This window comes from Mirounga angustirostris, unplaced genomic scaffold (assembly GCF_029215605.1).
Source record: "Mirounga angustirostris isolate CCGP_5_RB_7025 unplaced genomic scaffold, mMirAng1.0.hap1 SCAF_3, whole genome shotgun sequence".
Classification (NCBI taxonomy): Eukaryota; Metazoa; Chordata; class Mammalia; order Carnivora; family Phocidae; genus Mirounga; species Mirounga angustirostris.
The window spans coordinates 58,360,635-58,378,057 of NW_026991711.1; the positions used below are offsets into that span (position 1 = coordinate 58,360,635).

Sequence of the window (17,423 nt, forward strand, 5' to 3'; positions counted from 1 at the left end):
AGTTTCTGCATTTCCAGAGAATATACATTTTAGACTCTTTTTAAAACCATTCTAAATTTTGGGGCACCCTGGGTAGTTCAGTTGGTTAAGCATCTGCCTTCAGCTCAGGTCATGATCCTGGGATTGAGTCCCACATCAGGCTCCCTGCTCAGCAGAGAGCCTGCTTCCTCCTCTCCCTCTGCTGTTCCCCCTCCTGTGCTCAGTCATGCACACACGCACGCTCTCTCTCAAATAAATAAATAAAATCTTTAAAAAAAAAAGTTACTCTAAATTTTAAGATATAGTTTATGCTACCATCTCCCATACCTCGCATACCTTTAGTTGTCTTCACTCCTTATATAATTTCTTCTGACTTACTCCACATACCTAATTCCCTAATACCCTGCCCTTCTTACAGGAACAGTTCATGAAGGAAAAAGGTGCAGGAGAAGAAAACACAGTAAATAATTAAAACTTAAAAATAACCCACAGTGACTTCCATGACCATTAAATCTTTTTACTTTCTGTGAATGATTTTAGAATTATATCATGACCAGTTAGTCTTGAAGAAGAGTGATAATACACTTATTTATTATGTGAATTTATGAATATTTATGGAGAGCTGTGCAATCAGTGGGTGAAAAATGAAAATACTGGCTATATTTGTTTTTCTAGTTTGGACCATTTTCAGAAAGATGTGATATTACTACAGCCCCTGGACCACCAGATCAATGCAAGCCTCCTCAAGTTACATGCAGATCTGCAACTTGCGCACAAGTAAATTGGGAGGTATTGTAATTCCCATTGACTTACTTTAAATGATTAGAATAGTTCATATAAAATAATAAAGATACTCTTCATTTCACTTCCTAAATTATGCAAACAGTAAATCCTAGTGAAATTCATGTGGTAAAAAGTGAATTTTTTTCTCTTCAAAGCATTTAAGTAAGGTATATTTGCATCACAAGTGTTTAGTTTCTTGTTCATGATGTGCTTTGTATTTTTTTCAAAGGCTTTGTCTCATTACTGAGATATTTAGCCCCTGGTGAGTTTAATGTTCAGAATAAACATTCGTAGAAATCAGTATAATACTATTTCCCTTATACTTATTATCTCCTCTGTGTTTATTGTGTATAGTAATAATCAGTAATGATAATTACATTTTCAGTTTCCTTTGAAATTTAACAAAGAAAATGTCCTTACATGATTTAACATTTATATTACTTAACAGAATTATTTTGAAGTATATTTACCTCAAAATTCTCTTTCTGAAGTGATTCAGTCATATTTTTATTGAAAACAAAGTATTTTTTGACCAATCTTACATTCAGGTGACCTTAATGAATAAAAATATAATATTGAACAGTTTTAATTCTACTTAAACATTTTAAAGAAATTCAAAAGCAGTTCAGTTTTTGATATGCTCAGGTAAAGAAAGATTTTGCCCAAAAACCATTTATCAATGTCAAGACTGAAGACCTTTTCCCTTTCTTAATTTAAAGGTCCCATTGAGTAATGGAACTGATGTCACTGAATATCGATTGGAGTGGGGAGGCGTGGAAGGAAGTATGCAGATGTGTTACTGTGGGCCTGGTCTCAGTTATGAATTAAAAGGACTTTCACCAGCAACTACCTATTATTGCAGAGTCCAGGTAAAGGTGGTCAGGGCCTTGCTACTCTAGCCAGAGTTTTGTGTTCTATGAGCATTTTGTTGGTCATGTTTTTGTTAACTTATGGGCTCTGTTAATTGTAGGCTCTGAGTATTGTGGGCGCAGGTCCTTTCAGTGAAGTAGTAGCCTGTATGACCCCACCATCAGTTCCTGCTATTGTGACTTGTCTTCAAGAACTAAATGATGATGAGATAGAAAATCCCCTTTATTCACCTTCTACATGCCTTGCAATAACCTGGGAAAAGCCTTGTGACCATGGTTCGGAAATCCTTGCCTACAGCATAGACTTGGGAGATAAACAGCCCTTGGCAGTGGGAAAGGTTACAAGCTATATTATAGACAATTTGCAACCAGATACAACATACAGGTACACTCTACAAACTATGTTAATTTTTGCCTAAACCAGAGAGAAACTTTAAGTAGAATAATCATAACTGGATTTTTTTTTTCTTAATGTGGCACTTAGAATACGAATTCAAGCCTTGAATAGCCTTGGAGCTGGTCCTTTCAGCCACATGATAAAATTAAAAACTAAGCCCCTCCCTCCTGATCCACCTCGTCTGGAATGTGTTGCCTTCAGCCACCAGAACCTTAAGCTGAAATGGGGAGAAGGAACCCCAAAAACACTGTCAACAGATTCTATTCAGTACCACCTTCAGATGGAGGATAAGAACGGAAGGTAGGTGTTCTTAATTGCTTCTTTATATAGTTTCTTAGATCTTAAGTATATAAATTTTAATAAACAGAAGTAAATAAGCTTTCAAAAACAAGGTTAGAATTCTGATAAGAAATAATTTTAAATGTGCTATTTTCAAAACACCAGAAGATATAGTGACGATTTCCTGTTTATAACTTGTGAGTGGGATGTCAAGAGAAAAATTAAATGGGCTATTCTTTGGCTCTCTTCTCTTAACCCATTTACTTTCTTCATGCTTATAGTAAAAACACAATCTTTGCTACAACAAAGTTCTTCAACCCTTACTTCCAGCAGAGGCAGTTTTGTCAGTAAATGATTAATTGGCTTAAGGCCTCTGAGATCCTTGAGGGTAGGGATTATGTCTCACTTTCCTCCACACCCCTATCACAGGGCTTGCGCGCTAAGTAAAATACAGTTCAGTTCCTCACTGTCAGATCTTGGTTAGTCTCTGATTATTAGCCAGTCCCCTTGCTATTCAGGTTCTTGTCTTTGCTGCTATCTTTTACATTTTCATTACATCCATGCCATATATTATCCCACTAAATCATTTTTAATTATAAATCAAAATATGTGTAATATAAATTATTCAAATGCAAATCTGAGGCTGTTTATTGACATTATATCCCATGTAAACAATGCCATATACCCTCCACAGGTGTTACTCTTCTAATATTTTAAGAATCCGAATTTTACTTTTCTACTTTTCATTCAGCTTGTACGAAACAATTTGTATATCTCATGGATTCAGAATGCTAGTAGCAGTTTTTCCCAAGGTTTTCCAACTTTGTTTTTTGTGTTGTGTTTGCATCTTAGCCAATTATTCAATAATGGAATATTCATGGTACTTGTACATAAGTACTCTCAGAAATACACATTTATAAAAACATATGGAATTAAACATACTGTATCACCGGTAAAAGCATTATGCAGAACAAACAATATTGATCATTTTCTGAAATCTGTGCCTTTATGAGTATTAGGCTTTATTTTTGGCAGAATTTTATGTTCACTTTGTAAAGCCTTATCTCTAGAAGGAGGTTCTTTGCCTTGCTACAGGTTTTTGGTATAGCCATTTATCTTTAATACATGTTATCATTGAGTGAATTAATTCTGTAAGTTATTTTCATCCCCTTTGTAGCATTTACATTTGGGGTAATGCAAGAAGGTTTACTGGAAATGGGTCTAATTCATGTTTGATTGAAATGTAATAGAATAAAGATTCCATTTAATATAGATTATATTAGTAGGCTAGAACATTAAGTTTAATTAATATTTAGCTATCATCTAGAGAATTGTAAGGTACTGGCTGTGGAAAATAAAGAAATTAAAACTTTCTATGATATTGTAAGTTTACTGTCTAAATTTAATAAATCAGTGTAATAATACCTTTAGTTATACTCTTTCCCTTTGATTTTTCACAACTGTTTTCATTTGCTGTGGGATAGTGTCTGAATGCTATTTCAGGTCTTTGCTGACTGCAGATTTTGTCATTGTTCAGCTTTTTCAATAGTGGTTGAAACTCTTTTGTTCCCTATCCTTTAAAAAAAAAAATGGGGAGATTAAAAAGGCAAGGCTTATCTAATTACTGCTTCTTGGAAATATTGTTACTTCAGGTCATTAACTATTTTTTCATTTTTAACCTTAGTACAGTTTTCAGACTATTAGAACTATGTGAGCATTCATTCCATTACTCATTCCCCAATTTCCAAAAAATTTAAAATAGCCAATCAAAAGTATTGGGGAACATTGAACTAACTTATGGATGACATATATGATATCAAACTTTCATCGAACAGTTCAGGTGGATAATTTATGGCAAATTACACATTCTTTCATACTGCTGTGTAAATCTCTAGGAAGACATCACCAAATCAGCTAAAATTATGCCTGGAAATTGAGGGTTCTCTTTTTTTTATATAATAAATTGTATGCCTAAGACGCTGATGAAAATTATGGTATTCTGAGTATCTTTAAAAATGTATGGAGTGGAGGGGGATGGGAGAGATGGGGTGGCCGGGTGATGGACATTGGGGCAGGGTATGTACTATGGTGAGCACCGTGAATTGTTTAAGTCTGATGAATCACAGACCTCTACCCCTGAAACAAATACATTACATGTTAATAAAAAAAAAATGTATGGACATTAAATGATAGCAATCAGAAACAAAGCTGTACCAGAAACCTGAAAAGTTACTATGATTGGACATAAAATTTAGCAATAATTTTTTAGGAAGCCATGTCAAATTAGGAAATTTACCAATCCTGTGATTTTCATCATCTGATGAAAAAAATAAAGACTTATTTGGAGTGACAAAGCATTCCTGGCATTAAATTCTAAGAGTAACTTATATTTCTAAATAATGTCCCAACTGTACTTTTTTAATAGTTTTTAAATATTTTTCATAAAGTATTCAAGGTTTATTTTTAATAAGGATCATTTCCATTTTAGGTTTGTATCCTTATACAGAGGTCCATGTCATACATACAAAGTACAAAGACTTAATGAGTCAACATCCTATAAATTCTGTATTCAAGCTTGTAATGAATCAGGAGAAGGTCCTCTTTCCCAAGAATATATTTTTACTACTCCAAAATCTGTCCCAGCTGCCTTGAAAGGTAAGTTATACATCCTTAAGTTATTTTCTTTAATAATAAATTTTAAATGCATCTTCACAAATAGCTTTATGTGCTGTTATTACAATTTATCATCCAGTATGTGTCCAACATTTAAGTTATAAAAAAGAAATTATATAGACAAGCCCACCTATTGAGAGTTTCACTCAATAATAAAAGCTGTTTTATCTAGCACATTGATACTCAGACAAGTACTGGATTTTGTCAATAATCTAACATAAAAATACTAAATTGAATAGATAATGCTGGTTTTCTTATAGGGTCATTTGCTGTTTCTGCTATTGTTACTTAAAGAAAAAAAATCACAAACTTGAATTGTTTTGAGTTGTTAATATTTCATTCATTTGGATTTCAGGGAGAACGCCGGGTTGCCTGTTAAGGAAAACATAAATACATTCTTAGTTAACTTGAATTTTTTAATCAAATTTGTATACACATTCACACATTTCTATATACAGATATCTTTAAAATTAATTTTAGGGGGGTTCTTATTTTAAAATGACCCTGGCAAGGATTGCACTTTGTATATTTAGCCAAAATCACTAACATTCCTCACACTGAGGACAAATCACAGAGACTTCTAGTACAATGTCCTGGATCGTGTACTTGAATGTGTCATTTGTTAAGCAGATCCACAGTTAGCAGGACTGTTCTTGAATATCTTTCTAATAATGTTGATGGAGTTTTACTGAGTCCTTTTTCTGTTCTGTCATCCAGTTTAATGTTTCTTAGCCTTATGAATATTGCTGATTTTAACCCTTCGTTCCCTACCATTGAGTGAAGCAGTTTTATATCAAGCAACGAGGGGTATTTTTCAACTTATTTTTCCATTTAGGAGATTTCTTAAATTACAAATTTTCATATTCTAGGTATGCTCTTAGAAGCACCATTAATGTTTTAGAATTGACATAACCCCCCTACTGGCTTTTTAACTCAATGAAAACAGTGCTTACCTTGACAGATCTTTTAGTCTATCTGGCCATTGTAGCACCTATAGATTATATGGCCTGGAGATAATAAGAGTGAACCATTAACCATGTCTCTCCAAATTTCAAAAATTCAGGTATATAACTGAGTTTTAAAGGTTTGTTGATTTTGATTAAAACAAGTGTCTGTGTGATGTGCCAAGTTAAAAATCAAGTAGAGCAGATTTTATTTGTATTTGTTCTCTACAGCCCCCAAAATAGAGAAAATAAATGATCACATTTGTGAAATTACATGGGAATGTTTACAGCCAATGAAAGGTGATCCAGTTATTTACAGTCTTCAAGTTATGTTGGGAAAAGATTCAGAATTTAAACAGGTATGTACAAAGATGTAATTCTGTGGATACTTATTTTTATCTTTCTCATTTTTATGTACTTGCAATGCAAGATTTGACTATCTTTATATTCCTAATTCAAAAACATTTATTTAGTACTTACCGTGTTCCAAAGATTAGTAACTACACAGTATCTCAGGATTCAAAATCTTTTAAGTCCGAACTATATATTTAACAGATTATTCATTCATTTGACAAGAATTTATTAAACTATGTGCTAGGCACTCAGGATATATAACACTGAACAAAAAGTTCTTGCCTCTATGGCACTTATATTCAGTAGAAAAAGACACTAAAAGCAAATACATTTGTATATCATATGATAGTGATAAGTATAAGTGGAGAATAAGTAAAACTGTGTAAAAAGAATAGGCAGTCTTGGGAGGAGAGACAGCTAGTGCTATTTCATACAGGGCAGTCAGGTAACAATAGAGACCCAAAGGAGGTGAATATGGGGAGAACAGTGTGCCAGGAAGAGGAAGTAGTAGGTACAGAGGCCCTGAGGTAGGAGCATGAGTGTTAAATTTAATGAACAACAAGGAGGCCAATATGGGGTTATGTGAGCAATGGGAAAAATAGTAGATAAAGTCAAGTAGTTAATGGTAAAGAGGATCTATGAGTGGTATGAAGGTCATGTAGGGCATTATAGGCTACACTGTGACTTTTTTACTCCACGTAAAATGAGAAACCAGTAGCGGATTTTGACCAGAGTAGTCACAAGATCAGACACAAGGTCATTTTGGCTAGAATGGGACACAGGTAGAAGCAGAGAACATTAAGGAGGCTTTCACAATAACAGTAATGATCATAATTATAATGTAGTGTTGTAAATATGGTAATAGTCCTTATGGAAGCCTAGCAGAAGTGTCACCTACCTGGCTGAAGAATTTCAGAGATGGCTTTCTGGTGGAGGGTGAATAGCAGTGAGATCAAGTGGGGAGCTACCAGTGTTCACTGAATCTTTTATAAAGTTGTTTTTATGCAACTCAGAAGCCTAATTTCTATAAGCATTTCATCTGATTCTCCCTTTCTTCTGTCACCCTTCTTGATTTTGAATGCTTTTAAGCTGGGTTTTCATTTGTGCATCTTGTATTTTCTTTTCCCACTAGGAGCTCAGTCATTCACCTGTTTTATTTCAGTCTCATGCTATTATAGCTATTAATAATAGATTTTTCAATACAGATATAATTTTTTCTTTCAAGTTTTGTTAAGTATGGAAGTGTTATTTCTTCTTCTTTTTTTTCTTTTTTTTTTTAAGATTTTATTTATTTGTCAGAGAGCACAAGCAGGGGGAGCGGCAGGCAGAGGGAGAAGCAGGCTCCCTGCCGAGCAAGGAGCCCAATGTGGAACTTGATCCCAGGACTCTGGGATCATGACCTGAGCCAAAGGCAAACACTTAACCAACTGAGCCACCCAGGCGTCCCTGGAAGTGTTATTTCTTAAGTGAAATTACAAAAGGCTCCAAAGAGTCAGATTAAATTTGGCATGTGATTGTTTTTCTTTATTAAGCCATTTGCAAATTGACATGATAATCAGATTTGAATATAATTTACAGATAAGCAGGTTTCCTTCCAAGGAGGAAGCAAAATTAATATTAAAAAAAATGTAATTGCATTACATGTTTAAAGGAAATAGGGGCCCCACATTTGAGTAGTGTATGAATTTTAATAAACATATCACTACATGAAACAGCAATGCTAATTCTAATTTATAAAACCTAAACGCTAAATTAACCCTGTCGTCACTTTCACTTAAGATTGTAAGCATGCCGTAAAACTTAAAATACTAATTTCCTTAGAACCTCGTAGTATATTTGCTCATCTAAATCTCTTAAATGTTTATAATTTTACAATTTATTGGCAAGTTATACTCCAAAAGTTTGAAGGTTGTTTTTTTAAGTGTTCAGTTTCATTCATGGAATTTAATATTTTACTTAAGATTTATTTAATACTCAGCACACATGTATTAAATACCATGTATAAAGAATTATGGGGGGGCTAAAATATTAATAGGTTACTGTTCTGATTTCAAAAAGTTGTTCAGAATTTAACAAGCAGAAATTTTATAATCGTGACATTTTATATAGCCAAACAAAAGATCATAAAAAGATAAAACCATACTTTATAAAAAAGAATGATTTATTCCAGCTGGACTTTGGAATGTTTTCTAAAAGGAGTGCCATTTAAGTGAGGGCTGGAGGAGGGGGACATGGTGGCACTGGTGAGCTGAGAAGGAGCCAGGAGCTCTGAAGTGTGACTGGAGTAAGACTCAAGAATGAAGTGTGTAGTTAAGGAAGCCGGGTCCTGTAGGTCTGTATTCCATAGCAGTAGGAATGGCTGATGTTTTTAAGAAGGGATTATTACTTATAAGTTGGTGGTTGAGTTTCGTTTCCTATAAAAACCTGTCTAACCTATAATGTTGCTGGGATTAGGGATCTGGAAACAAATTCCCCTGGCAGCAACAAGTACTCATGACCCTGGGCCAAACTTAGAGGGACATAGAAGGGAAAAGTAGAAACAAATGGATTTCTTTGTATTCTTCCCTTTCTTCGTCCCTTTTTGATCAGCTTTGAGAAAACTCTTAGCTGCCTTCTCACTGCCCCGTGCCCCGTTCTGTAGCACATCACCTAAAATTGCCTGCATTCTCTAAAATCACACTCTTCCTCTGACTCTTGCCTCCCTGTCTGACACATCGTAGCTCCCATATACAAAGTATAGCTGACCTTATTGGCATTAAGAGAAAGACTAATTTGCATGGGAAAATTCATACCAAGGTAAGTGTCTTCTGGTTCTGTAATCCCCTCGGGGAAGTGTATACATTTTTAAAAGCAAGTGCTTTTTGGGGCGCCTGGGTGGCTCAGTCGGTTAAGCGACTGCCTTCGGCTCAGGTCATGATCCTGGAGTCCCGGGATCGAGTCCCGCGTCGGGCTCCCTGCTCGGCGGGGAGTCTGCTTCTCCCTCTGACCCTCCTCCCTGTCATGCTCTCTGTCTCTCATTCTCTCTCTCTCAAATAAATAAATAAAATCTTAAAAAAAAAAAAAAAAAAAAAAAAAAAAAAATTTTAAAAGCAAGTGCTTTTTTACCAAAATGGCATTTCAAGTAGTATAACAAGGTAAAATAAAAATATTGGGGGACAGTAAAGTCATTTTCAAAGCTGATCCCATCTGGGAGTCTGTACCTAAGGCACTTCTGTGTCACAGCTCCTTATGTTGTAAGTACCATAAAAACCAACTCAGACTAGCACAATTAAGTGTAAATCCTCTTAGGGAGAAGCCTGAAGGTAGGCAGGCTTCAGGAGGCTTGATTCAGAAGCTCAGTGAAGTCATCAGGGGCATGGTTTTTCTCAACAGTCTTCAGTGACTGCCCTTAGCTGTGAGGAACTTACTTTCACTCATTCACATTCAGGGAAGACAAAGCACTTAGATTGCAAAGCCATCCCTGAACCAATGACTATTTCAGGATTTAGAGGCCTCCTCTGCAGTTAATAATGAGGCAAGCTTCTCCAAGTACAAGGATTGGGTAAGGGAGAGTTTGATACCCCATCAAAAATCAGTACTGTTGGCAGTGTCAGAGAATGGGTACTAGGACAGTGGCTTGGTGGATTCTATACAACTTTTTTTTTTTCTTAAAACTTCTGAACTTAGATTCCCAAAAGCAGTGCCCCTCTGAGTGGCCTGCAGACCTAGTAAACCTGAATGTCTAAGAACAGGACCCATGATTGTTTTCTTTTTTTTTTTTTTAAGTTCTAAGTGGTGCTTATGCACAGTAAACCTAAGAACTGCTCTAAAATTCCAAGTTCACTTATAACTCCCTCAACAATAATAGAGGAGAGGAATGGTATAGACAAGAGCCATGTGGCTAGTTGTCTACATTCTGTTGTTTTCAGGGTTTTTTACTGTTCTCTTCATGTATTGATCACTACGAAGTAAGTATTTGCAATAATATATCCATAAATTACAGAAGGATGATTTATGACCATATGTGCCATATTATATACATATATATGACCATATGTGCCATATTATATATATTATATGACAAGATAATGCCTTTTATCATATGTCATAATGAATAATTACTTTTAAATGTAATCAAATGCAAAATAAACCTTAAAAAAGCTACAAACAAGTCTGCACGTAACATACTGTTAAAATCATTCTGATACTAACTGCTGTAAATAATATATATAGTGTATATTACTCAGTGTAAAATCAGATTGTGGATGTGAAACATGCAGAAAGTAGAAATAGTTAAACAGAATTTGCTCCTTTGTAATGACAACTTCAAAAGTGGTTATCTTTGATAGTAAACATGTTCACTTATCCTTGAAAGATAAAAAAGGACTATTTTGCATTTTTGTATGAGTACTTGGTAAATTAATCTAGCCAACCAAATAGGTTTCTAGAATGTGTGGATATGGAGAGAGATAAACAGGTAAGATACTGGTTTCATTTTTACTGGCCCCTGTTCTATAGTTGTTATTTTCTTCATGCTATGACATATTCACAAAGCTAAAATAAGGACAAGGCGCCTAGGTGGCTCAGTCGGTTAAGTGTCTGCCTTCTGCTCAGGTCATGATCCCAGGGTACTGGGATTGAGTTCCACATGGGGCTCCCTGCTCAGCAGGAAGCCTGCTTCTCCCTCTCCCTCTGCCCCTCCCCCTGCTCGTGCTCTCTTTCTCTCTCTCTCTCATAAATACAATCTTTAAAAAAAAACTAAAAGACAAATACCAACTTATAAAAATCTAAACTTTCTTTAAAAGTTTTCCTATAAAATTCTGTTGCAGCTGGTGTACTATTTCAGAGTTCTTTAGCCAGCTATACATGCACAAACTTCACAAGCTTAAGTTTAGTCTGCATTTCTCCATTAAGATGAAAAAAATAAAATGCAAAATGAAAACCGTACTCTCTCTTATCTGCCATTTTCTTAATTGTAAATCTGCATTAATTGATATTTGCCATACTCTGCCTATAAATGGATAGTTGATTGATAGCAAATATAAAGAGCTGTTTTTTCATTTTGTTTTAATTATATGTAATTTATCTAAGTAATCTGTGAGTGATAGCTACAAGCCAAAAAATTATGAATTTATTAGAGTTTTACTTGCCTTTTTCTGTTTACTAAGATCGCAACAATTTTATCTTGTCAGTATGAAATGGAGGAGTGGAAATGGTGTTATTTCTCAGTCTCAGACTTAACCACCTTATCTCAAGCTTGAGGCTTATTTTGAATAGCTTCACTTAGCTATATGAACATTTCTATAAATATGCTTTAGCAAGTTTATCTGTTTTCTTCAGTCCTATATCTACAATTATCTAAGATGTCTCCCTGTTTAGATATCCTTCTAACATCTGAAACATAAAACTGAAAACTTGACCTCATTATCTTCCCTCCCAATCTCTCCTCTCCAAACTCTTCACTTCATCAGTGTCATAAATACTAACATCTTTTTGGTCCCCAAGCTTTGAACTCTTGAAAGAATTTTTTTTTGCCTGCCTACTCAACTAAAAATCATTTCTAGAAATGATACATAAAAACTATACCAAAGCTTCATAGCCTTGTGCTTTTATACAGTAGGAGCCCCTATCGTGCCCAACTCCCTCAATCCCTCATTCAGCTTTATGATCAGGATTCCTTAAACACTGTTGTAAATATCACACACCTAAAGTGGCCCCAGTGGAATTAGACCTAAATTTCCAACTGGTGTTATGAACATATTCCTACTCTCTGTCAGATCTCGTCACCTATCACCCTCATACCATTTGTTGAGGTTACCATGCCCATTTGAAGACAAATGGAAAGTAAAGAAAATTTTAAAAACAAATACCACCTATTACATCTATATGACAAATACATATTTTTTTTATTTTTACTATTTTGGGTTCATTGTGTACTCTTTCTTTTTTTTTTTAATTTTTTTTTTTAAAGATTTTATTTATTTATTTGAGAGAGAGAATGAGATAGAGAGAGCATGAGAGGGGGGAGGGTCAGAGGGAGAAGCAGGCTCCCCGCCGAGCAGGGAGCCCGATGCGGGACTCGATCCCGGGACTCCAGGATCATGACCTGAGCCGAAGGCAGTCGCTTAACTAACTGAGCCACCCAGGCGCCCCCATTGTGTACTCTTTCACACTGCTTTCTAATACAGTCTTCTAATTTACTGATATCACTGCTTTTACCATGGTCCAGATGTGAACATTACTACATTCCCACTCCCTGTATTGCTTGTGTGCATCCTCAGAACTAATGCATATTTACCATTTTCTTTGTTTCATCATAAGTCTTACTTCCTTCAGTAAAAGCTCCTTTATAGATTTTCAGCATCCACTGACACACATTTTGACCTATACTTAGTGTAATTCACTAATTTAGGGGTGCCTGGGTGGCTCAGTCATTAAACGTCTGCCTTTGGCTCAGGTCATGATCCCAGAGTCCTGAGATCAAGCCTCACATTGGGCTCCCTGCTCGGTGGGAGGCCTCTTTCTCCCTCTCCCACTCTCCCTGCTTGTGTTCTCTCTCTCTCTCTGTCTCTGTCAAATAAAATCTAAAAAAAATTTTTTAAATGCTAAAAAAAATAATTCACTAATTTAGTTGGCTTAAGTATCAGTTATATACTGGGTTCTGAAGAGACAAAGTGAGACAAAGCTCTTGACCTTGCTCCTTCAGGAGCAAACCAGTATGTAAAAATTTAGATTTACAACACAGATACAGTTGAAGCAGCTAAAATTGCTTGAAAAAGAAGGCTAGCCCTGGTTTGGGTTGATCTCACTTAGAGGCCACCAACTAGCTGGAAGAACTCAATTGAGCAGTCACTATGAGCCTTAGTTTTCTCATTTATAGAATGAGGGGAGGGACTCATTAACAGAAATAAATCATAGCTTCCATATATTGAACACTCGCCATGTGCTGGACACTGTGTTAAGTCCTTTAACAAGTATTAGTTTATTTCACTCTCATAATTACCATACAGCACAACTATTCTCATTGTACTAAGGTAATTGGTCTAAGATAACATGAAGTGTGAACGGCAGAGCGGTGCTTGGACCAGGAGTGACCAGTCCCAATACATTTCCTCTTAATCACTAGCACTCTTGAAAATCCATGGAATTCCATTCTTGTTATTTCCTTTCTAAGGGATGGGCAGAGGAGTTGGGTTTTAAGATCCAACTCTGTGATTCTAAGTGGTTTCTTTAAAGTTTATAAAATAATTTGCCATAGACAACTGTAGAAAGCTCCCCTTATTCATTCATTGAGCAGATGTTTGAAATTGTACAGAAACCAGTTTTACAAAGATTTATATATAATGAAGAAGCATGATTAGACGTAGTTTCTCTTTTCATGGAATGGTTTCACAAAAGTTTGACTTTACATTTGAGAAAACCAAGGAAATGCCTGTGGGCTGATTTTGCTTGTTCTGTGAGGACAGATCTCACATCCTCACTTTTCCACTTTCTCCTGCCCTTATACAGCAGGTAAGCTCTTTAATGTAAAGGTAGGTATTTTTAAAATGCCATTTAAAAGACAAAAGCAGTGGCACTCACGAGCTTCCATGTCAAAAATAATTCTAAAACTAGCCAGTTGTAAAACAGATTTTCTGCCTATCCTTCATACATAATTCTTTTTCCACTATCTTATTAACAGATTTACAAGGGTCCTGACTCTTCATTCCGGTATTCAAGCCTTCAGCTGAACTGTGAATATCGTTTCCGTGTGTGTGCCATTCGCCAGTGCCAAGACCCTGTCGGGCATCAGGACCTGGTAGGTCCCTACAGCACAACAGTGCTCTTCATCTCTCAGAGGACTGACCCACCAGCCAGCACTAACAGAGACACTGTGGAAAGCACAAGGACCCGGCGGGCACTGAGTGACGAGCAGTGTGCCGCCGTCATCCTCGTGCTGTTTGCTTTCTTTTCCATTCTGATTGCCTTTATCATTCAGTACTTTGTAATCAAGTGAAAATATAACTTTATTTTTAATACTGTATTACATTTTATTTTGTCATGTACTAAAATTATTTCTGTATTGCTTTTACAAAAACAGTGGCATTTAGCACTGGCATTGAGACTATAATACATCATTTTTGCCATTTTCAATGCTTATATCGTTAGGTAGAGGCTGCACCTTATTAGAATGCAAGCCACAGAAATAGCAATTTTTGGTTTTTTGTTTGGTTGGGACTTTTTTCTTTCCTTTTCTTTTTTTTTTTTTTATATGCCTTCTTGTAAAACAAACTTTCTAAGAGGCAACAATATATAATTGATATTTTGACCAGTCAGCATGAGTGTAACAGTGACAACCTGATCTGTTTGTTCTAAAGATATTACCTAGTGAAAAATTCAGAATGATTAAAATTTACACTAACATGCTATAAAAAAAAAAAATGTTAAAGTCTGATGCTGTGAAAGCAATCTAGTGCTATATTTCTACCTCCTCATTTGTCTTAATTATTTGGTAAATGGGATTATGATGAATAACTGGAGGGGCTTAGCAGACAAAAACTGGATGAAAGAATATGCATGAAAAAAGAAACTTCTTATTTGATAAATGTGGAGTTCTTCATTACAAGTATATATTCATGAATTTACAGATAAATCACTTAAAGAAAGCACAGACAGTTTACTTGGCCTAAAAATATTTTAATGTTTACTCAAAAAGCACCTCTTCAGGTCTTGAGAACATGGAAAAGAATAGAGGGCTTTATACTTTTTAAAAGTAATCATACTCAGCTCTGAATTTCAAACCTATTTAATTTGGTTTTTATGAGCCTCTGAACTATATGTATGTGTATGAGGACATGCATATACATATATGGCATATATATAAACTATACATACCAAGTGTAGAAATATACACACACACACACACACACACACTCACTCCATCTATCTGGAATAGCCTAATTTTGAAGAACTCCCATAAGTTTTGCTGCTTCTCCCATAACTACTGCCATCACCATCAGAATTCATAATCAAACCTAACCTTTTTGTTTGGGGCACCAAATCTGAAGACAAAATTAATTTGCACCAGTAAACTTCAAGCTGCTTTCTTTCTTGAAAAACTAATGTTTAATGTAATGTCTGTCTGGATACTGTTCCAAATTGTTGATTGCATGTGGTTAATGTTGCATTAGAGCACTTTGCAATTGCATAATTCATTAATGTTTTGTGAGCTTGCATTTGTGAGTTATTGGATGATCAGATTGAATTTTGTCAAGTATCACATTGTACATCTTGCATAGATGTCGATGACTGCCAGTAATAATACAGTTTGTAATGATAAACTATCTAAAATTCTTGTTTTATCACATCTGTTGTTACCTGTAAAACACTTGTAACTAGCCTTTTTAATTTATTATTTGAATTTTAGGATAGTGAATCACTAATTTTTAGTTGCTGAGGTTAGCATTTTAGTGATTACTAAGCACTTCTGTCAGTCTTTGAAAAAAGGACATATGTTTTGTGCTTTGAAGATCTCTGAAGAATTTCTCTTCTATTAGAATGGGCATGTATTGTAACTGTTTTATGTCAAATGATCTGTGCTGTAGAAAAAACATTAACTTTGTTCAAAAAAGAAACGGATAAACTTGGCCTTTCCAAGTGGTAAGAATGATCTGTCACTATAATATACTGTATGTTTACATTTTATTTAAATTTAATCTCATGTATAGGCTAACTTTCCCCCCAAAACAACAGTGATTGCGATTATTTTCTAGAAACTTCTTAAAAGTGCCACATTTGGCAATACAAATGAGTTTGAGTGTAATAGCCCAGAGATTTCTATATAGTTGAATGTCTAAAATGGTAAAATATGCCACTGTGGCGGTTACAGTGGCTTATGTTTTTCATAGTAACTCAAATGAACTCCTATTTTTGATAGTAAATGTCATTTAATAGTGTGCTTGCCATTTGAGCCTCACTGCAAAATCAGTGCAGAGGAGAAAACAATTTTTAATGTAATCTTGATTTTACCTCATATACTGTACATTCCAAAAACTCTAAACTTTTTAAAGATTATACACTACCAAACATATCACCTTAAAATTGTATAAGGTTGAACTTCATACAAATGAAAAAAATATAATCTCATAAAAATACATAACTATGTAGCAAAAGTATCTTTAAAATCCATGGAAAATAAAAGTTGTATCATTCTTTTTTGAGATATGTTTATTGTATTCCTATACACTCATTATTTGCTGCCTCTTTTAGAGAATGAAATGTTAAGGTCTCCCTTCGTGCAGTGGGTTTACAATAGTTTTTTTTATCAGTATTCAAATCTTCAGTGTGAGAGGACCCATATTCAAGAAGGTAACATCCAGTAGATTAAAGAATGAAATAAGTTTTATCCTAGTGACCTGATTTTATGCAGTTCTCTAGACATCTTGCTTCTTTTACATGTATAAAGAATAAGGATGGCTCTGAGGTAAAGTTCTCATTGGAAAGGAAATCTGACCTTCATACCGTTCCTGCATTCTTCTATTTCCTAGTTAGTACCTTCTTTTTCCCAGCTTTCAGGGACCTAGAACCTTCCTATTACTGGCACTGCTCTCTGCCCCCATGTCTGCCCTCCACCAGGAAGTTCAGCATGTCCACCTACAATACCATGCCAGAAAGTTCAGCCCATGCCTGAAAATTCTCATGTACCAGAAAATTCAGTGTTCCCTCTCACTTACCCCTGTTAACATTTCCATCCACAGATCTCAAAGGGGGTACATTGCCCTTTTTTTTTAAGATTTTATTTGAGAGAGAAAGAGAGCATGAGAGGGGGGAGGGTCAGAGGGAGAAGCAGACTCCCCACTGAGCAAGGAGACTGATGCGGGACTCGATCCTGGGACTCCAGGATCATGACCTGAGCCAAAGGCAGTCGCTTAACCAACTGAGCCACCCAGGCGCCCTTTTTTTAAGTTTGTATTTAAATTCCAGTTAATGTACAGTGTAATACTAGTTTTAGGTGTACAACATAGTGATTCAACACTTCCATACATCACCTGGTGCTAATCATAACAAGTGCACTTCTTAATCCCCATCACCTATTTAACCCATCCTCCCACCACCTCCCCTCTGGTAACCATCAGTTTGTTCTCTATAGTTGAGAGTCTGTTTCTTGGTTTGCTTCTCTTCTTTTTT

The 17,423-nt window shown here is 35.4% G+C and overlaps 1 protein-coding gene across 4 annotated transcripts in view; it reads left to right on the forward strand.

Moving 5' to 3' along the window:
• FNDC3A (fibronectin type III domain containing 3A) overlaps positions 1-16,456 on the forward strand; it is a 158,823-nt gene extending 142,367 nt beyond the window's left edge. For all 4 annotated transcript variants that reach the window (XM_045869418.3, XM_045869419.3, XM_064586114.1 and 1 more), the window contains 7 exons: positions 655-768; positions 1,482-1,631; positions 1,733-2,016; positions 2,116-2,328; positions 4,796-4,962; positions 6,156-6,283; positions 13,939-16,456. In XM_045869418.3, the coding sequence (XP_045725374.1) occupies positions 655-768; positions 1,482-1,631; positions 1,733-2,016; positions 2,116-2,328; positions 4,796-4,962; positions 6,156-6,283; positions 13,939-14,253 (1,371 nt within the window). In that variant the 3' untranslated portion in view covers positions 14,254-16,456. The remainder of the gene's footprint in view (positions 1-654; positions 769-1,481; positions 1,632-1,732; positions 2,017-2,115; positions 2,329-4,795; positions 4,963-6,155; positions 6,284-13,938) is intronic.
• The last annotated feature ends 967 nt before the right edge of the window (positions 16,457-17,423 follow it).